The sequence below is a fragment of the Pelodiscus sinensis genome, chromosome 7 (genome assembly GCF_052426305.1).
Source record: "Pelodiscus sinensis isolate ZL-2025 chromosome 7, ASM5242630v1, whole genome shotgun sequence".
In the NCBI taxonomy this organism is placed as follows: Eukaryota; Metazoa; Chordata; order Testudines; family Trionychidae; genus Pelodiscus; species Pelodiscus sinensis.
The window spans coordinates 78,110,570-78,133,022 of NC_143058.1; the positions used below are offsets into that span (position 1 = coordinate 78,110,570).

The 22,453-nt window shown below is 43.9% G+C and overlaps 1 protein-coding gene across 13 annotated transcripts in view; it reads left to right on the top strand.

Annotated features, from left to right (window-relative positions):
- The window catches only part of LOC102452580 (uncharacterized), a 63,552-nt gene that overhangs the window by 11,524 nt on the left and 29,575 nt on the right, over positions 1 to 22,453 (top strand). For 8 of the 13 annotated variants that reach the window (XM_089779898.1, XM_089779904.1, XM_089779905.1 and 5 more), the window contains 6 exons: positions 1,406 to 1,490; positions 7,300 to 7,373; positions 10,074 to 10,133; positions 12,345 to 12,452; positions 13,704 to 13,844; positions 17,589 to 17,645. In XM_089779898.1, the coding sequence (XP_089636024.1) occupies positions 1,406 to 1,490; positions 7,300 to 7,373; positions 10,074 to 10,133; positions 12,345 to 12,452; positions 13,704 to 13,844; positions 17,589 to 17,645 (525 nt within the window). Of the gene's footprint in view, positions 1 to 1,405; positions 1,491 to 7,298; positions 7,374 to 10,073; positions 10,134 to 10,355; positions 10,390 to 12,344; positions 12,453 to 13,703; positions 13,845 to 13,868; positions 14,611 to 17,588; positions 17,646 to 22,453 lie in introns of those variants that run through there. The other 5 variants (XM_089779906.1, XM_089779907.1, XM_089779908.1 and 2 more) reach the window with 4 other exon arrangements.

A 22,453-nucleotide genomic window follows, 5' to 3' on the forward strand; every position in this document is an offset into this window, starting at 1 on the left:
ATCCAGGGATGGGAGTGCAGGAGCAGGGGTGCAGAGGGTTTGGGTTTGAGATGGCGGGAGGGTGGGGAGGGAGACAGAAGGGGGTTTCCAGCCAATGGGAGCTGTGAAATTGTGCTGGGGGCAGGGCAGCATGCAAAGCCTCTTTAGCCCCTCCTCCAACTTGTGATGGCACTCAGAACAGCACATGGCCATCTGCACATGGCTGCTTAGTGGCGTGTGAGTATGGGACATGCAGGTTGTTGCTGGGCCTCAGGCCATATTTTGCCTGGACCTGAGCAAGGGTGAACATGTAACTGCTATGAATTTTTAATTGTTACGTGGTTACATTCGTTAATGCATTTTTACTTCTGTAATTTTTTACCTTTTAAAAAAAACAATTTACATACAGGAGAGGAAGGAACTCTTTAGGTTGCCATGTCATGAGCTCAGATGTTAAAAAAAAAATTGCAGACTTATGGCTGCCTGTGCAACTTTAATTTGTCCCTCTTGCATGTGTATGTGTTATGATCTTTAATTACAGTAATGGCCTGCTATTATCACAGCATATCTGTCTCCATCACTGCACAAGATAGATGCATAGGGGAGTCACATTTAGGTTTCACCAGCTCCTACAAAAGTGGTATTTACTAACTTATGAGTAGTGATAGAAATGTGGCCGTGTTAGTCTGGTGTAGCTGAAGCAAAATACAGGACTATGTAGCACTTTAAAGACTAACAAGATGGTTTATTAGATGATGAGCTTTCGTGAGCCAGACCCACTTCCTCAGATCAAATAGTGGAAGAAAATAGTCACAACCATGGAGGTCTCAACAAAGACTATAGTTATCTTACCCATTACAAAGATAGATTCCCCAATTATCACCTCTAATATCATTAGCTCACAGACATTTACCTTCCCCCCCGCATCTCCCTTCTGTTCTGCAATTTGATTTGTCCTTTTCATGTGTGTTCCTTTTTTTAAATTGTATCCTTTGGTATATATGGTTGTGACAATTTTCTTCCACTATTTGATCTGAGGAAGTGGGTCTAGCCACGAAAGCTCATCATCTAATAAACCATCTTGTTAGTCTTTAAAGTGCTACATAGTCCTGTATTTTGCTTTAACTTATGACTGTTTGACTTTGAAACCACTGACTTAGACTTTTTGTATGTAATCTTAATTATGTTGTCCTAAAGAGTTCCTCTTCCTCCTCTGTTTGTAAACCCTATATATACTTGTAAGTGGCTATCTCTTTCCCATTTAGCTGTTAAGTCAGGTTGTACTGCATTTCTGGAATGTTTTCATCAGTGCATGCAGCTGCCTAATCACTTTGTTACTTTTATCTGAATTCTGTTGTTGACATCTTTCTAGTATTGGCACTCCCACAATTATTTTCAGAACATAACAATGTTCTTCTCTTATCAGGTAGTTGGAGTTGCTGATCCTCGTACTTTTGCTAGAAATGACCTTCAGAAGATTCACAGCATTGACAAGAAAAATGTATTTAATGGTAACATTTGCCTCGCTGTCTTATTCTAAAAGCCATATTAACAAGACTAAATGAAATATATTTTGTTCTCTCTTTGCATATATGTTTATATGCAGTGCCTTTTAGGACATACATCTATGGCTTGTATTTATAGAATATAGTTTAATTTTATGTTTTTAAAAAAGTCTTAGAATGCCCAGCTCAAGGCTTTCTGGAGTCTTGATGTAGTTTAAAAAACTATTAACGTCTCATTTCTAAAAGGATGATGTTCCCTTACTGACTGTAGATGTAAGAACAAAATTATTTATACTGGATCAAAGAAACAACTACTGTTGCCACATTTATTGTCATGTATTCCTTTTGTGACTCTTGTATTCTACAGTAATAGCTAAATGTTTTTGCTGTCAGAATAAGGGTACATCTACACTGCGGAGCTATTTTGGGATACTGGAAGTATCCCGAAATAGCTACTCTGTGTCAATTTGAAGCAGCCTGTTTTTTAAATAAATTTCGAAATAAAGGGTGGCTTATTCCGATGTCCCAGTAACCCTTGTTCCACAAGAGTTAAGGGGAATTTTGAAATAGCACGTTATTTTGAAACTTGGTGTTGTGTAGACAGCGCCAAATTATGAAATACAATCAAAATAGCTATTTCGAAATAACTTGTGTGTAGCTTATTTCGAGCTAAGGATGCTGAGTAGATGCACTCTAAGATCTGTAATGTGATATCTACCACTGAAATCTTAATACTTTTAAGTATAGTAGAGACCTGCTTAACTGAGTCTCCGTTTACTGTTGGGGAAATTCTACATCAAAACATTAAAAATTCCTCACGCATTTTAAAATTCCGCATACTCTATTTGTCAAACTAATACAACTATTTTGACAATTGATTTAAACCACAATACAATGGATGAAGGATAGGAGTAGGGCACACTGAAGAAAATCTCCAAGCTCCCTTTGTCTGATAGTAAAATAGCTAGGTTTGACCTTTTATTTCTAGTTATTAGTCAACAGCTGTATGCTTAGTATTATATCACAGGCGAGTGAAGTCAGGAGAAACAAAATTTATATTTGTTACTCACCATTTCCAGAAAAGCCAATAGTAAAGTTCATGGAGCACATTTTGGTAAGAACATTCTTCAGTCCAAAAATGTAGACCAGTTATATTGGCTAACACATCATAAGCATTCATAAGGCTATACTGTCGCTTATAAGAAAGCACTTTTACACCACTTTGGCGTTGTAAAGGACCCTTAAATCTTTTACACCTGTTTTATACTCCTGGGGGAATTCACCTAAGAACAATGGGAACAATTGACTAAGCAGGCAGGCTGCTATATTCTTCTCTGTCTGAGGGGACAGTGACTGCCCCATGTCTACCTGCTAGGAAACACCCGAAACCCTGCTTCTCCTTGTTGGGTGTGCCACAGTAGTGAGAGAGGACAGAGTCTTGTTCACTCACATGCCCAGCCCCACTTCCACCGTGTTGATTGATGTATGAGGATGCACACATGCCTGCCCAGCTCTGCACATACATGTCTAGCCGTGATTTACATCTCCACAAGTTGCTTTGGGTGCCCAAATGAACGTGCCTGTGCTACTGGGCAGGGCACGTGGTTGCTCTTGCTGCTTCCCTTTGTTTCCATGTCAGAAGTAATTTTTCTGTGGAGAAGCAAAGGAATCTGCAGATGACATGACTTCTGCATGTAGGGCGATGGCACAGAATTCCCCCAGGGGCACTCCATTATTTTGCTGTCCTTATTAACTATATCACTGTCAGCCCCACAGGTGATTTACCTGGATTTTTGCTTATCTGATCTGGTGCTGGTCCCAACAAGATTGGATAATTGGATTTCCACTGTACTCAATAAAATAGTGAGCTATCATTTTAAAACAAAGGATGTGAGTTTAGGATGGGTTAGGGTTAGGGAGAGAATTTTCTCTCTGCTTAGGGAGAGAATTTTTAGATCTTGGTAAAGTGATAGGTATTAATTTAAGCCAGCCTGCAATGGTGGAAACATTATAGTAACGGTATTTGTGGGTTTATGCATTTCAGGATGTCTGACAGAAGTTAGCAGTACGGGGGGTGACACTGCACTCCATATTTTTCATAGAGATATGATATATGATGATGGCATAATTATGATGTATTTCATGCAAGATAGGTCATGTAAGATAATTGAAGATGTTATAATTTACTGAATATGATTGCCATATTTGTATGCATGTATCGTTTTGTATCTTAATTTTGGAATATTTTCTATGTATCTGTATCACAAATGTGTTTTACACATGGGAAACACTAGACTAGTGGTTCTCCAAGTGTGGTCTGCAACAGTCTTTCAGGTGGGCTGTGGGATTGGGGCTTGCCCCCTCCCCGCCATGCAGCAGGGAGTACATGCTGATGCTCTAGCCCTAGCTTCCTTCTGTAAGGTGTGGGGGGAGCCCCAAACCTCACAGGTCAGACCTGGCTTGCGGGAGCAGGAAGCCGCTCTGCATGCTGCCACTCCCTTCCCCCTGGCCGGAATCATGGCCAGTGGGAGCAGCACAGGGCAATGCCTGGGACTGATGGGGTGTACAGAGCTGGGTAAGTGCCCTCTATCACCTTCATGCCTAGATCCTGCACATCCATCCCTCTCTTACACATTCACTGAGACCTTGCACCCCACTCCTGCCCAGACCCTTTGTCCTCAGCCTGCTCCTGCACCCAGCCTCCCACCCTTTCAAGGCTGTTCCCCACTCTGGCACAATGAATGCAGAAGTGCGGGCCCACAAAAGCACCCCAAAACCTGATCTCTACAGGCTTTGGTACCAAAACTTCCCCCAAAACTCTAATATCCGGACTTTGGGAAATAAAAACTACTGCCGCCACCTAGGTAATGGTAAGAAAACCAGGTAAGAGATCACTTGGGAAATCTCAGTCCTAAAGTAAAACCAGGATACGCAAATTAACCAATACTAGGTTAAATAAAACAGAACTTTTATCATCAAAACAATACCCCAGTTACAAGCATAGTTGGACTGAGCAGCTGCTAAGAGCCACCAATTAATATACTCATGGAGGATTCCCCCATGGGCCAAAACTTAGTTACAAAAGAGAGGAAAACTCATTTCTAACAGCACAGACACCAGATCCTAGTTCTAAAACGAGAAACCAATAAAACTTGATAGATTTATCTAGACTTTGCCTTACTTACATATTATGAAGAGTATTTTTCTTGGAGAGAGACCTGTCTTCTGTCTCCCTCAGTACGTAGAGCCATGGTCACCAACCGGTTGATCGTGAGGCATTCGCCCCTCCTCCCCCATTTTCCCCTACCCCCGAGAAGCCCCACTACCTACCTTCAGCGACAATGGAGGTAGTGTCTGCTTCCCGCGGGGTGGACGGAAGTCCTGCAGCTTTGCGCCACTTTGCAACTTCCGGGGATTCCGGAAGTGCGCTGGCTGCTCCCCTCCCACAGGTCAGTGGTGTGCTGGGCGTGATGCAGGAGAGGGCGTTGGCCCCAGAGAAGGAGCGTGGCAGCTTCCCTGGGCCACAGGAAGGGTGAGTCAGCCCCGGGGCAGGCACGTGCAGGGTTTCTCTGCGCCACGGGAAGGGAGGTTGGCCCTGGGGTAGGCACGCGTGGGAGCGGGGGTTGGGCCCGGAGGAGGCGCATGCCGGCTTCCGTCTGGGAGGCCAGGAATCCTGAGAGGAGGCGGGTGCAGGAGACTCCCACTTGCACCCCGCTCCCACTTCCCTGCCCCATCTTCCCACTCTCCACCCACAGCACCCTGTCCCCTGCGGAAGCACCCACTAGCACCCTTCCCCAGTACTATGTCCCCTGCTTCCACCAATACAATTGGGACCACATTAGTGAAGCTTGGCAAGGCGGGGCAGGAGTTGGAGGAGGATTTTTTTGCATCTCACTTGTGTGGCCCCAACTGACTTTTCTTGGGTCAGTGACCCCGACTCAAAACAGGTTCCCACCCTTCTCATAAATAAAGTCAATGCAGAAACTTTCTGTGTTTGACAGTATTTTATTTAAAAATGAAGCCTGGCCAACAAACCCCCAATTGGGGCCAAGCCCCCATCTGCCCACAGCATCATAACACTCCTGCACTCCCTCTTCCCCCAGACCCTACATCTGAGCCTATCATGCACTGGAACCCCCTGCCCTGAGCCCCTCACATACCCCAACCCAAATTCCTGCACCCTCACATCCAGAAGTCTGTGGCTTGCTTAGTATCCAACCCTACATCTTACCCCAACACTGCCTGGCCTGAAGTCCCCTCCCAGACCCAGCATCCACTTCTCCTCCACCTCCCAGATTTCCTCCCAGAGCTTGCACCTCTTGCCCCTTCCCACACCCAAATCCCTCATTTCCACCCCAGGATGTACACATCCTGTCTCAACCCAGCGAGGGTACAGCTAGACTGCGGGAGTTTTTCAGGATTCCGGAGATACCCCAGAAAAAGTCTTCTGTATCCAGGGATGCGTTTGTTCTTCTGCTTCTTTTAGTGGAAGAGCAAACATGATCTTCCGGTCAACCCCTATATTCCTCTTTCCACAAGGAATAAGGGGGCTTCCAAAAGAAGGGTTTTTCTGCCATTTGGTCCAGTCTAGACAGGCCAAATGTTGGAAAAACCTCTTCCTACAGAAGAATTGGGGAAAAAAGCAGCAGTATAAGAGTTGGGGATAGCAAGTGATGGAGAGGAGGCGAACAGAGAGGGTGGGACTTCAAGGAAGGAGCGGGGTGGTAGATCTTGGCTTGTTCTGTCATTTAAAAAGTGATCTTGGGTATAAAAAGGTTGGAGACCCCTGATCTAGAGAGCAAAACTGACTGAGACAAAGGAGGGAGAAGTTAAAAATTCCTTTGTCTCAGTTTGAAATCCCTACCTGCCTTACCATTGGCTGATCAGAGCCTGGCTAGGTTAACCCCTTAGTCCCCAGGCTGCTGGACATCCCTCATGGCTATGACACACCCAGACCCCACATCCTCACCCTGCTCCTGCACACCTCCTCCTGCCCAAGCCCCTGTCCCCAGCGCACTCTGTCACCCAATCTCACCTAGACCACCACTCAGTCTAGTCCTGCACCCAACCTCCTAGCCAGATCCCCACCCCTCTCCTTCTGGACCACAGATATTGCTGGACCAGAGAGTTCCAGTTTTGGGAGATAGAGCCTGTACTTACAGGTACTAATTCTCTTACTGCATTTTCAGTCTAATACACATGCTTTAAAGAGGAATTTCAAAACAATCTTGTATAAAAAGACTTTGTGCAAATATGTAAGCCATGCATGTAGAAGCTTTGTGTGTATTTAAATATAATATTTGTTTTGATTGAGAAAATAATTGTTTTACCACATAAATATAATTATCCTTTATTTTGGGATTTTTATAAAGGAATAAAGAAACATTTTAGAAATGTGATGAAACATTTTAAAAACAGATCAAAAGGATTTATTTAGACTTGCTAAACAATTTCTTTAGTTTAGGCTGTAATCTTTGGTCCCTTAATATGGGTCATGTTGTTTGAGAAAGTTAAGTGTCTAAAGTAGGATCTTAGGTCCAGTCAATTTTGCCTTCAGTGAATACAGACCCTTAGAATTAAAATACTGTCTAAGCTTTAATTATAGCATCAATTTAACAGACCACTTGGAATTTAGCCTAAAATTAATTCAGGTGGTGGATATAAAACTTTCACTGTTGTAACAAATAGTTTATTGTACTGTCTTTAATGTGAAACAATATTTGTCTGTTTTTGTACTTGCTCATTTTTAATAACATAAGTCTGTCTCAACTTCTGACATTAGATGACTTGCTATTTTAAATCTCTTTTCTTTTAGACTGGAAAGCAGCCATGGAGAGAGAGAGGTTTGCAGATGCTGTTGTAATAGCAACACCAGATAGACTGCATAAGGTACTAAGTACTCTTTGAGCATTAGACAAAAATCATAGCTGGAATAATAAAGGAGAGCCCCAGATAATAAAGTGCACATCTTTCACCTTGCTGTCTCTTTCCAGTCTTAGTTTGTTTACTATGTTGATCCATTCTTTCTCACTACGTACTTGATGTGCACTTGGAAAACATGATTATGCATGAATATTCAGTGGCAGGACCAGTGTTCCCTGTAAGCTAAGCAGAGAGTTCAATGCTTCCCAGCTGATTAGCAGAGCTCCCAAAGGTAGCAGCATGTGTTTCTATTAATGGTGCATGTTTGCACATGCCTTGGTGTACATAAAATTTATTCTGCACATGGATGGAAAAATTAGAAGGAACATAGGCCAGGATTTAAGTCATTCTCTACTAATAGCTTCTGTGTTAGGAAAAATTAAAATCCCAAACTCAATTACTATCCTGTTAAATGATGACAAACCTTGTCCAATGTTCCGTTGAACTTCCGCTCACCAGATGGCTACGAGGGTATCCAGTTGCTGAATCCTTAGGTGTTTTAAACCTTAATGGAGTTCTGCCAGTGCTGCTGTCTTAGGGCTTCTGGTCTCATTCTCACATTGCCAGTCTTCTTTCTGATATTCACACCAAAGAGCCAAAGCCACTTGTTCCCTGACCTAGCTGCTAGAAATAGCGCTGACTGTGACTCCTCAAACTCGTCCAGTAGCTTGACCACACAACAGATCACTCAGATGGTGGGTGTAATTTGTAAACGCATATATACTGGGCACAGGGTTCTGCAGTGCAATTGCTCTTTCTTTGTGTATTTCTCTTGCTAGTAATCTGTTTTAAAATAATGACTCCTACATCCATTTCCCTTTTCAGTTTCCTCAGCACTCTGGAATGTTTTCTGGATTGAGGTCACGATGTCTGGGACAGTTGCATGGTTTGGGTTCTGAAAGCTGGAGCTTTTTCCCCCAACTTAACTCCTTCCCTTGACTGTTCTGTTTCCTTTCCCTTTCTGAGTGAAAATTTCCTGTGTGTTTCTGGAGCCTTTCTCCCGTTAATGCTTTCGTAACCTCTTGCTTGGTCACGTCTCTCCTGTTAATTTCCACTCCCTCTGCTTTCCCCCTCATTTCATACAAGATCAACTTGAACAAGGCCATTGTCCTGAGGGGTGCTTCATCTTGAATAGATGGCCACTGACTTCCACCATTGTACCTCCTAGTTGAGGAACGTGCTTGTTGGTAATGCTAGCTACATCGATTGTATTCTCACTTAAAAGTAATATTGGCATATCAGTGTCAAGAGATGTGAAAAAAATAAACCCCTCACCAGCACAGCTAGTCTGACAATGTAAATGCAGCTATATCAACAGAAGAGTGCTTCTGCTGATGCAGCACTCCAAGAAAAAACGGTTACTCACCTTTCATAACCATTATTGGGGGAGGGATAGCTCAGTGGTTTGAGCATTGGCCTGCTAAACCCAGGGTTGTGAGTCCAATCCTTGCGGAGGCCATTTAAGGATTTGGGGCAAAAATTTGTCAGGGATGATACTTGGTCCTGCTGTGAAGGCAGGGGACTGGACTCAATGACCTTTCAAGGTCCCTTCCAGTTCTAGGAGATAGGCAATCTCCATTAATTTAAAAAATAATAATTTAATTTAATTTAACCATTGTGCTTTGAGATGTGTTGTTCATGTCCATTCTGATACCGACCTTTCCTCTCTGTTGGAGTAGCCTGCGAGAAGTAACCAAGTAGAGAGTAGTTCGGCAGGGTCCTATATTGGGTGTCATCTCAATGCCACTCCAAGGGGCGTCCAGGTGGACCCTGTGAGTAGCTGCTAGGGGGGAAATCTTCCAGCTACTCTACACGTGCATGCGCACACACCTGACTAGAATGGACATAAGCAACACATCTCAAAGAGCAATGGTTACGAAAGGTGAGGAACGGTTTTTTACCATTGCCCATGCACAGAGTTGTCAGATTCTGCTGGTTTTTGACCGTGTAGTATTTTTTTCCTGCCAGTATTACAAAAATGACACAAACTTAAAGCAATGGCACGTGAAGTGAGGTGCCTGCGGATTGCACACAACATTGACTGTGAGAGCCATGTGCTTCCTCTGCATCAAAAGTAAACTACCCAATTCCGGGAGACCATCTTTGTTATGACAGTCTTGTGCCGCGCTGAGGTGAAGGAAAGTCACTCATGTGGCCCAGTTGATAGTCTAGGTTGCCCATGATTGCTGTAGTATCATTATCGCTACCCCTGTGACTATTTAAATACTTTATACCAAGTGTAACAGCTTCTGGAGTGTTACTTTATACCAAGTGTAACAGCGACTGTGTTGATGCTATCTCAGAACACTCAATGCCCTACCACTAGACTATTTGGTTGGAAGCGTGGGTCGCTAGTTCAAATCCCTCCTCTGAGCAAGATGGAGTGGGGACTTGAACTTGGATCTCAGACATCCTAGGTAAGTGCTCTGACCATGGGATTATGGAGTGATGGAGGCATTTCCACACTCCTTGGTTTTTGTGAATGGCACCTAATTCCCCTTGGAAATCTAGCCCAAAAATTGTTGTGGGCCAAAACTATTTGATGATATTATGTGAAATTTGCATATTTTGATGATAAACTGTTTGAAAAAAATTGTTTTTCTACTTGGGAGTAGACAATGATATGGAGAAATGTAACGTGTCTCTTTGGTTTCTCTCTTTTCCTAGGCTCCAGCAATAGCTTTTGCTAACAAAGGCTACCATATTTTGTTGGAAAAGCCCATGGCAGTAAGTTCAGCAAGGTCATAATATTCAAGTTTAAATAGTGGAGATAATTTTCAAATATCAAGTTAAAATCTTCAATCAAATTGCCTTAGCATCTTTTTTGGTACATTTGATAATTTATCAAAGGTTTGGTCTGTCATCTTTTATATTTAATAAACAAAAAATGAGGAAAAAATTGTCTATAGTCTTGGTTTCCTAATCCTTCCTTTTTTTTATTTCACTTAGAATATAAATTCCTTGGAGTAGAAACTCCCTTAAAGTAAGTGTGTGTGTGTGTGTGTGTGTGTGTGTGTGTGTGTGTGTGTGTGTGTGTGTGTGTGTGTGTGTGTGTGTGTGTATACAGCCCTCACCCATATAAGTCTTATTGTAATAAGTAATATTCTACCTGTCCATAAATATAATGTGGAGTTTGCTTTAAAGATGTTAAAATGCGGTTAATTGACTAGTCGATAGGCGCTTCTGCATTCCTTCTTTGAAATGTACCAGAGTCCCCAGCTCTTGTACATTCAGCGTACAGCCCAGGGCCAGTGGGAAGTCCCACTGACTCCGGCTTGCACGCGGGTGCCTTCTTTGAAGTGCACAAGAGTCCCCAGCGGGGACTTAAAGTCCCCCACTGACCCCAGGCTCCATGCTATGTTGCATGCTGCTAGGAGCCTGGCATCAGCTGGGGAGTCCCCAGCTGATCCCAGGCTCCCTGCTGCATTTCCCAGGCTTTTCCCAGGCTCCCCACAGATCAGCTGTTGGACAGCGGTCCCTTTAAACCACGCGTCCGCGTGATTCAAAGGGGCAGCTGCCTGGAGCCCGGAGTCAACTGAGGACTCCCCAGCTGACCCCAGGCTCCTAGTGGCATGCAGCGTAGCATGGAGCCCGAGCTCAGTGAGGGACTGAGAGTCCCCCTCTGACCCTGGGATCTGTGGCTTTGAAATGCACAAGAGGCCCCTCTGGGGACTCTTGTGCATTTCAAAGAAGGTGCCCACGTGCAGGCCAGCATCAGCAGGACTTCCCGCTGGCCCCAGGCTGTACGTGGAGTACCACATTCCTCCTTTGAAATGTACAAGAGCTCCAGTGGGGGCTCTTGCACATTTCAAAAGACACTAGTCAAAAAACTATCCAATAAGCAAATGTTTATCGGATAGTCAACAAGTCTTTAACATCCGTAGTTTGTGTCCTTACGGTTTGTGTCTCTGGCTTTGGGATCTTACAGTAAGATGGTCCTGTTAAATTTATGATGCCATGTAACTTCTGTTGCAATATAACATAACATTGGACACAGGATTTAGATTTCATTGTAGAATCTAGCAGAACAAAAAATAAAATGTTGGGTTTAATTCTTTCCTGCTATCTGCTGTAGAGTGCCCTGAACCTGCATCTTTGATGTCAGCGAGAAACTTTCCATTGACTTTACTGGGCACAAAGCTAATTCTGAGTCAATGGAATACTAGTACCTGCAGTCTCTATCTTTCTTCCTAAATGTTTTTGTACTTCCAAATTTGTACTATGTGAAAGTTGCTTTACAGACCTATTACATTTTCACCAGTTTGGGGTGCTATATAAATTGTTGTTTATATTTGTACTCATATGCTCAGTGCTGTATATGACTTGAGACAATCCTTTCCCCCAAAGAGTACTATCTAAATAGACAAGATGGACATGAAGTGTCAGACAAAAGAATATTATCTTCAATTTACAGCTATAAAGTGAGGCACAGGGAAGCAACATGGTCATGGTAACGGAGTTTGACAGTGCCTTACAGTTGATCACAATTTCCTGAATTACCTGGTAGTGCCTTACTCATCCCACCACTATTCCTCTAATGTCAGATACTTTAATATCCAGCATGGTAGGTCCTACCAAACATAATATATGAGCCTAAATCTTTAAAAAATCATGACACAAATTTTCCATCAATAAAAACGATTTGGTGCTTTGCTAAAATCTTGAATAACAGGTTTCACTCTGCAGGAGAGTTGTTTGGTCTCGTTTAATATATTCTCTAATGATGATGCAAACGTATACATCACTAGACTAGAGTATTATTGGTGAGTGCCAGTCTCCTATACTTGCAGATAAAATTTCAATTTAGCAAATATGTGCCTAGAAAGGTATTTCATAAGATGTATTTTTCCAATTGTTAGTGTTGTGACAATTAGTAAATTCCTAATACATAATGCAGTCAGAATAGAAACGACTGAGTTCTTTTCTCTGGTTTATAAGGTAACACCCGAGGACTGCAAAGAGATTGTGTCTGTCTGTAAAGTGAACAAAGTCATGCTTGCTGTGTGCCATGTCTTGCGGTACTATCCAGCCTCACTGAAGATAAAGGTACACTTATTGCTATAACGCTAGCTAGTAGAGTCAGTAAACATTCCTTCCTTCTGGGTGATATGGATGTTAACTGATACTGGTCAAGGGAGTAGGCTCAGTAAATTCCTGTATTGCTGTGTGCCACACTCCTAATATTACTATGAAAGATAGTTTTTTATTCTCTGATCTGTTAGAATTGCAAAAAGCAGCTATGAAAGTTTAGGCCAGGACTTTAGTTGACTGAGAAAATAAGATTGTAAACGAAATTCCATTAAGAGATTTCCCAAATGGCTTAGGCTATACATTAGCTGGCATTTTAGGATCCACAAGTGTTAAACATGTTTTAGAAGTATTTCTACAAGACTACTTTGGAGCTGTTAGAGCAAAGGTGGACAACAATTTTTAATGAGAGGCCGCTCCAAGAATTTGGTAAGTGGTTAGGGGCCGCACTCTTCCATGATATGAATGGAGGATGTGTGGAGGTTGGGTGCAGAAGGGAGCTTAGGATGCAGGATTGGGTGTGGGATCTGTGAGGGAGTTTGGGTGAAGGACGGGGTTGTGACCTGGGAGAGTTATAGGTGTAGGATCAGGGATGAAGAGGGTTTGGGTTACATGGGGTAGGAGTGCAGAAGGGGAGGGAGGGCTGAGATGCCCAAGGCAAGTTCTTGCTGGGAAACACTTATTTGGGTGGCTCCCAGCCATCAGCCTAGCTGGGACATCAGCCAAGATCCCTGTCTTCCATGCCCCTGCTCTGGCTGCAGGGGCCACATTTGATTGACTTAGAATGCTGCGAGCCCAGAGGAGGGAGGGGTACTTTTGCACACTGCCTTTAATGCAAACAGGCAACTCCCATTGGCTGGCTTCCTGGCAGAGAGCTGCTCTGAGTGCAGAGCAGAGATGGGGCAAGCAGGGAGCCTGATGGAGGCTCCTGTGGGCCAGATCCAGTGGCTTGGCAGGCTGTATTCTGCCCTCCCCTGAGATACAGTGCGCTGTATCAGTGAGAAATGCAGCACTGCAGATGTCTTTTTACACATTATTATTCCGAGATTTAGCTTCCAGACTTGCTAGTTCTGCTCAGGGAGACAAGCTTGATATCGTTGTTCAATTAAGACTCCACTGTAGAATTCCTTTGCATCTGGGGGCACAATAGAGTGGTTACTTGGAGATGATCACTTGGGTGGTTTTAGGCTCTGGGCCTTCCTTGCCCACTATTTCAAAGTCTTGTGGATGTTTGGTTTTGTATTGAATTGAATGTGTGCTCCACTTCAGGTGAAAAGTGTCCTTGTGCCTTTGACTGGAGAATTTTACAGCAGTGCTCATCTGGGTCTCCTGATTTTGCGCTGTTCAATATTACTTCGGGAGTCTGGAAGGTTTCCTGAGCTGGAGAGTCCATCCTTGCAGCTTTTCAGGGTTGGTCTACATGACGTTTGGTCCTCTCATGGGGAATGGACTTGATAACCTCTTGAGGTTCTTTCCAGTTCAGTGAACCCACACTTCAAAATTTAAGTGGCCAGCTCACACACTGGTTTACCTAATGGCTTTGTCTGTCTTACATGTAAATATAATTTCATTGTCTCTCCTTGTTCGGTTTACATTGGAGACACATCCAAGCACTTGTAACCACGTTCCTTTGTCCAGAACAGGATGACTTAAACACTGCCTGCCAAATGCATTTTGAGAATGTATTTCCAGTAGGGATATTAAATTTTGATTAATTGACTAACAGCTGTTGCAACACTTCAAAGACAAAAGTGTTGCGTGGAGCATGGGGCCAGTGGGACAGTCTCCCGTTGGCCCCGTGCTCTCTACGGCATTTGTTAGCCGGTGGCCAGGGTAGTGAGTGGTCTGTGAGCCCTATCGCACCCGAGTCTTTGCTAGGACAGAAGTCCCTTCGCAGCGGGCAGCCAGGGAGGCTGACGGGTGCCCCAAAGAGTCTGCCCCGTGGAGGCGGCACGACTCAACGCTCAGCTCTTACTGCGTTTACCCCTGATTGGCTATGGTTCTTTTGATTGTGTTTGGTTCTGTTACAGCAACAGAAGGAGTCAGGTTAAAGCTTAAACAATTACTATTTTATTGTTACAAGGCAAGCTTAGCTGTTAAATGTTACTGCTGTGTTACAGATGACACAGCCACTACAAAAGGCAAGACAGAAAATACAATGAAAAGTCACTTAAAGGTACCATGAAACCCTTTTGGTTCTCTGAGCTCTTATTGAATGTGCGCAAAAATAGACACCTAGCAGATATATTCTCACTCCTGCGATCCTTACTGCAGCGAAGCCAGCGTTTCTCTCAATCCAAATGGGAAGCAGTCGGTACGAGACAAAGGTGTCCCTAAAGTCTCGGGGGTCCAAGACCGCCTGACCAGCAGGTATATGGGTGGATCTCCAATTAGAGTGGGGCACAGGGCCCTACTTTATACCCCTGTGGTCACATAGACACGGCTCTTGTCATTAAAATGCCAATTAAGTTGGAATGTCTTTGTGACGCCCATTCCCACAGGGGGTCCAAAGCTTAATTTGCACCTGTGAGGTGGAGGTAATTAAACCATTAGGGCCAGACATCCTTTTTCTGATGGGGCGGCAGATTCCTCTTCTGGGACGGTGTGTGTAGGCATATCAATACTGGTACCAGCCAAAGGCAGCCCAAGGCCCCCGACTGCCTGCTGGCCCAATTGTCGCTGTTATCTGGTTCCTGACTAGCTTCCAGGGCCATTGTTATTCCAGCACCTCTGGAGGCCCTGGAGCCTTTGAAGACAGAGTTTTGCTCTCAAGGATTCTCTCTCCCAAGGATGTCAGAAGGAAAGTGGGGGGGGGGGCTGTTGTGTCTGGCTACAGCATTTCAGAGTGACAGCGCTGTGTGGAGCCTGGGCTCAGCTGGGGACTCCCCTGCTAATCCTGGGCTCTGTGCGGCGCTGCTGTTTTGAAAGGCCACGGGGAGCCTGGCGTCAGGCTGCATGCAGCATTTCAAAGTGGCAGCGCCACGTGGAGCCTGGAGTCAGCTGGGGGCTGCACGCGGTGTTTCAAAGCAGTAGTGCCATGTGAACCCCAGGCTCTGGCCCCAGACTCCATGCGGTGCTGCTGCTTTGAAGCACCTCTTCTCTTCCCTCCTCTCCCACTTCCTTGTTGCTTCTTTCTGATACAGGTAGCAAGGGGAGTGGAAGCGACTAGTCGACTAGCCCGTTGACTATCCAATAAGCATTTGCTTATTGGATAGTTGACTAGTCGTTCACATCTCTAATTTCCAGCACATATTTATAATTTTTCAGATACCCCACAATCATATTGGTGATGAGCATATCATCAGTTCATAGATGATAGCAGGTTATGACAATAGTGAAGTGGATCAGTGAGGGTATGTCTACACTACAAGGACATTTTGAAATAAGTTATTTTGGAATAATAACTCCTGAAATAACTATTTCGAATTAGCACGTCCACACTACAGGGAAGCCTCAAAATTAGTCTGAGGCAGGCTCCCCTAATGAGGATGCACTACCTCAATTTAGAGCCCCAGGAAACACTGGGAAGTAATTACTTTGAATGGCCCTGGGGAGGAGCTATTTAGAAATAGCAGCAGAGGAGCATCGTTGTTCCTTGTGAAATGAGGGTTTATTATTCCGGGATAAGAAACCTGTTATTTCAAAATAATGCTATACTATAGACGTGCCCTGAGTGTGTCAAGTCTCGTTTAAGTTATGTGATGGCGCACCCTCAGCCAGTTGTTATTGAGAGGTTCATGGGGTCAGAACAGACTTGACAAGTTAAAAAAGATGCTGCTAATTTTGATTTAAATTTATATTTAGTTGTAAATATATTTGACTTTATAGAATAATTATACTGGAGAGAGGCAAATGAGATATACCACGAGAATTTTCAGTGAATTGTCAGACATTGGTACCTCTCTTTATTGACTAAAGAATGGTAAAGAAAGTATAGCATTCAAGTGCAGTACAGTGGTTTTTACTGCTGGGATTTAGATGCAAAAGGAAGGAATTCCTAAATGAGAGAAGCAGCAAAACCTTTCTAGGAAATTTCAGTAATGGACTCTTGAACTTAATATAAATAAACAAATCTGTTCTCTTTGAAATAATACAAAGGTATTAAAAGAATAGATATCAAAATTTGAACAAAATACTTTAATAAGCTTTTAAAATATTTCACAAAAACATGATGTATACAAATAAACTTGAAAGTTTCAGCTAATGTTGGTTGGTGCAATTCAAGGAGGCATACCATCGATTAAATCTTTTAGAAATCACAAACTTTTGTAAGTGTGGCACTCTTAAGCTAAAGTTACGTAAAACTGTTCTGAGACCAGCTGTAACATTCAATGCATGCACACAGACCACTGAATGGAAACCTTCTAAATGTGAGGAAGCTGATACACGCAACTCAGATGATGAATACCATGTCATGGAACTGAGTGGATGGAGGACAGACCTGTGCTAGAAAGAGTGGAACCTTATTTGGGGCATATGAGTAGGTCAGTTAGACTGCAATTGCTTAGAGACCAAACGGGCAAGATAAATTCGTTAGGTTACACAACAAGTGGAAAGTTTTAAAATCCAGATGAGATTCTGTAGGAACCATCCCAATGAAAGTCTGTTCAGGAGATCTGCTAAATCAGAGAATCTGATGCCCAGTGTTGCCCACTCACTGCCTATCTATGCCTGCCTATTTTGTGGGCTGTGCCAGCAACTTTTATGCCATCAGTAAGAGACGTTTTTGACTCTCGGGGGACTACTTAGTGCCAGGAGTCAACAACCTAGGTACTATGAAAAGAACCTAGCTGGGCCTTTTAAGAGTATCATAGGCCACATCTGTACTTATGCAGAAGTTTGAATTAAGATATGCAACTCCAGCTACGTTAATTGCACAGCTGGAGTCTACATACCTTAATTCGAACTTTAACACTGTCTCCACAGCGGGTGGTTGACAACTGTTGTGGCTTCACCTCTCAGAATTCCCAAAGGGGGTCCAGATCACAGTGGATAATCTCCACTGAGTGGACAAAGCTCTTTTCTGAGAAGACCGATACTTATCTCCACCTCTTGAAGGAGCTGCCATGTCTGTGTAGTAGCAGAAAGAGGCTTTATGTAACTGAGTAGGCAGAGCAAACTGAGTTATGTTTTCTCACTGTCCTATTTTTGTAGGAGCTAATAGATGCTGGAGCAATTGGAGACATCTGCCACATACAGCATCTGGAACCCGTAAGTGCATGCTCAGTGGTATTGTCTGAGTTTAGGTATGCATATTAATCTGTGCTTTAGTAATTAAAAACATTTAGCATATGTGCTATTTAGCATCTTCTCAAGTGTGCTAGAAGTAACTAATTAAGTTCTGAATACTGTTGTTCCTTTTCCTTCTTTGTTTCAAAATGTAATTAATTAAATAGGATTTGAGACAACAGACTTTTACTATTTTTAAGTCTTGTGTATTTTTTATATTTTTATTAATTGTTGAGCACAAAAACAATTATAAATTTTTGTAAGTGCTTTAGAAAAAATGCTTAATCTTGTTACCAGAACTCAGGGGTGAATTACTTGAGAAATGCTGCTTCACTTCCATGACACTTGTAATGAGAAGCACCCCTAAACAATTTTTGTTTTGAAAAATGTGATCCATTTTTAAAAGTATGTGTGTGGAGGAGGAGGGAGAATTTCTTATTGTTTGTCCTATCTTATTTGACAGATTTGATTTACTTCACCACCACTTAATCCCCGTATGAATGTAGCTCCTTCTTCTGTATATCTTTTTTGTATACCAATAGCATCTTTAGACACAGCAGGCATGTGAAACTTTTGGGAACAGTTTGTGGTAACTTCTAATCAGAGCTATGAAAAATGCTGAGAGCATTATTTTGTGTGGACTTTACCATTTTTTAAAATTTATCAGCAAAATGTTGGATTTTTATTTCTAAAGTTGACAGTCAGAAAAAAATTAGCCAGTTATTACTGTTTAAAGTTAGTGAATTTTTTTAAATTCAAGCATTGAAATTAAATTTCATATAAATTCAATAACATTCCTGCCCTGCCATTTCAGTTGTGGTTTAATGTCAGAAAGCAATGTGGCTTACAAATTCCAAGCAGTCAGACGTGTTCATTCACTATTCTTTTTTAGGATGAATAGCTCAGTTTCCAAGTATAGTGGACAAATGACAGTAATTAACTTTGCTCTAGGTAACACTCACAAAATTAAAGTCACATATATTCTCTCTCCAGTTCAGGGCATTTTTAATAAACTGGCAAGAGTCAGGTGTTTAAAAGCAGATTTTTCTGTGATCTTTGTACATTAATAACATTCAGGAAATTAGCCTCCTTTTAGTGAAAATAAGTTTAGATATTCAACAAATTCTGCTTGTCACAGTAAGCCAAACAAATCTGGATTGGATCATTCTCAAGCAAGATGCCGAATTATTTGTTCACACTTAAGCAGATTGGGAAGGACTGTGATTTTTGTTTTGCTTCCCGGAACTCCATTTTTGGAGGTTATAGGAAGTATAAACTGTTACAGTCTGGCCCAGTGTCTCTTGGTATAGACATCTGTCTGAGTGGATCTGCATACTGACACTCATATGCTTCCAAATCTGGTGGGTGTGAGTAGAGTTTCATCCTCATTTCTGGGTGTGGGTCCTTAAGACACACTCTGAGACTTAGTCCTCTTTGTGCCTTTCCTTGGGACATGAGGCATTGCTGCCTTCATCCTGTGGATGCTCTGGGCTTGTAATTTAAGCCCCTTAGGACAAACGAAAGCAAATAACACAGATTTGGCAAAGGAATTTCTTAATCACAGAAAGTTCACTCTTGAAAGTAACAAGTGATCCTATGGTGTTAGGCAAGGACTAGATTTTTATCAATGCAGGGCTAGGGCATCTGGGCCGTAGCTCAGGCTCTCCATCCGTACCGTGTTTCTGTCCTACAAGTCAAATATGAAGGACACAACAAGATGAGTGGTCCAACAAACAGCTTTATTTAACACAATACCAAACCTAACTAATAGGACACCTTAGACTAGAGAACAAAACACAACATTTGATTGTCACAAAAAATAAAACAGTGACATGAAGCCAGAACCGAAAATACAAATACCAAAACTAGGCCAATACAATAAGTAGAGGATCATACCGCTGTGTTCTTGATATTCAGAGGCAAGGTGGGAAGATGCCACAGGAACAGGAGACACCACAGAAAGGGAACTCAGGAGAGCAGGTCACTGGCCTACGTGCTCAGGCAGGTGGGGAAGGAGTGTCTTTGCTTTTCTTCAGCTCTTCCCCTGTTGACCTGTCGTTGTGTGTGTAGTATGGACAAAGAGGCAAGTGACAGGTGTGTGGGTGTGGATATCCTGAGGAATCCACTGCCTCAACCCTACTACTGTTACCCTGACTTCAATCAGATCTGCTCTGTGCCAGCTACTGCTGCTGGGTGTGGGGAGGCAGGGCTGCTCCACCACTGAGGACTGTTCCAGACTCACTCTGTGGCTGGAGATCCCCAGTCTCTCAGTGGTAGGGGGGTAATCATGCTCCTGCTTCTGGCAGCTTATCGAGCCAGCAGCCTGCCCCAGCTGCCCGAAGGAGTTAAAGTTGAACTGCCTCTCCAGCACCGCAGAGCCACAGCAAGCGTGCAGAGGGCCCTGAGGGGCAGATGAATGCCCCTTATATTCCCTCCTGTTGCTGGACAGATTGGGGTCAGGTGTCCCCATGTTTCCTGCCTTTCCTTTTTCTGTCTTTTTTCATAAGAAAGGCCATACTGGGGCAGACTAAAGGTCCATCTAACCCAGTGCCCTGTCTTCCAGTGGTGGTCAGTGCTGGATGCCCTCTCCTGTCATCCTTTTCCAGCCTCTAACAAACAGAGGCTAGGGACACCATTACTATCCATCCTGGCTAACAGTCATTGAATAGCCATTTCAGGCATAGGATAGTGACAGGGAGGCTGACAGCAGCCTCAGAGGAAAAATCAAAATGGTGGACATAAATAACACTGGTGACCTTTCCCCAACAGTGGCACCTTAGAGATTACCCAAAATATATATAATCATGAGGTTTTCTGGGAAAAGCCCACTTCATTGGATGAATTGGAGTCACCAACTCATCTGGTGGAGTGGGCTTTGCCCACTAAAACTCGTGATTTTATATATTTTGGTTAATCTCTAAGGTTCCACAGGACCACTAGTTTTTAAAGTTATAAACTAACATGGCTACCCCTCTGACATTGTTGAAAGTATAACTCCATATAAAAAAAGACAACCACGGTAGGGATGTTAAAGACTAGTTGACTATCCGATAAGCATTTGATTATTGGATAGTCTTTTGAGAAGTGGACTAGTCGATTCTCCACCTCCCCTCCGCAAGATAGAGGCAGCAAGGGGGGTAAAGGGGTACTTCAAAGTGGCAGCGCCACACAGCTGTGCGGTGCTGCCGCTTTGAAACCCCAAGGCAGCGTTTCAAAGGGGCAATATGGGAGCCCGGGGTCAGCTGGGGACTCCCCATCTGATCCCAGGCTCTGCACACCATTTCCCCAGAACCCGGAGTCAGTTGGGGAGTTTGCAGCTGACCCCGGGTTCTGTTGCCGCAGGAAGCCCAGGATCAGCTGGGAGTCCCAGGCTGACCCTGGGCTCAATGGCAGCTGCCCCTTAGAAACACCAGAGGTGGCATTTTAAAGGGCCAGCTACCGTGGAGCCTGGGGTCAGCTGGAGACTCCCAGCTGATCCCGAGCTCCCCATGTCATTTCCCCAGAACCCGGGATCATCTGGGGAATCCCCAGCTGACCCCGGGCCAGCCGTGGATCAGTTGTGCGGTGGCTGCCTCTTTAAAATCCCACCTCCGCACTTTTCAAAGGAGCAGTGAAGCCTGGGGCAGGTTCTGGGGAAGTGCTGTGTGGAGCTTGGGGTCAGCTGACCCTGGGTTCCTAGCGTCATACAGAGTAGCATGGAAGGCGGGGTCAGCGGGGGACTGTGAGTCCCTTGCTGACCCCCGGCTCCATGGCTTTGAAATGCACAAGAGACCCCGCCGGGGACTCTTGTGAATTTGAAAGCAGGCGCCCGTGTGCAGCCCAAAGTCAGCGGGACTTCCCACTGGCCCCGGGCTGTACACGAAGTTCCGCATTCCTTCTTTGAAATGTACAAGAGGGAATGTAGAAGTGCCTATTGACTAGTTGATGGAAATTCCATCGACTAGTCAATTAACCGCATTTTAACATCCTAAACCATGGTGAGCATTAATTGGTAACTTTGATAGTCTCCTAGGTGTTGCACTGAGGGAAGCTTGTACCTAAATTTGCATCTGACTATTATTAATTAAGCCTCAGTGGAAGTTGCAGATACCACCAAACCTCATCTATCATAGGTGTTTGCTGACCCAAGAATGCCACAGTAAATAAAAACGGTGCTTACTTTAAAGGGGCCAAACCATATATTGTAAAAGTTTTAAAGGTACAACAAGAAAGACAGGTAAACAGTAATATTTTCCAACCCCAAGAGGAAAGAAGATAGAAAAGTACCCCACAAACACTAGGTTACACAAAATACAATAATTACACAGTCCAGTAGTTGACAGTGGGTGAGAAGCTCCTGTCTCTCAAACCTTTGGCTAATTGAAAGCCTCTGGTGAAAGACACGGAGGAGATCCCTCGCAGCGGTGACCCTCTGCGGTGCTCTGGACCTCAAGCCTTGGGCTCCTTCCGAGCCCTCAGCGAGGAACAGAGAGGCGATCCCTCGGAGACCCTGGGGACGGGTCTGGTGCAGGCAGGTGGTGATGATCCTCGTCTGGGGCCTTCCGCTCCTCGGCGCAGGAATCACCGGTGCAGACTTGCCTGGCGCTGATCTTCAGGTGGCTTCTGCTCTTCAGCAGGAACTGATGATTGACAACTACCTATCCCTAACACCTGGAAACAAAACCTGACTAGCTAACACGACGCTCCCGTCACGGACAAGTCCCCGGCCGCTGGTGCAGTGAACCGACGCACTAATCCTAACGGACACACTCGATGACGCGATCTAGCTAACCCTGACTAACTACAGACTG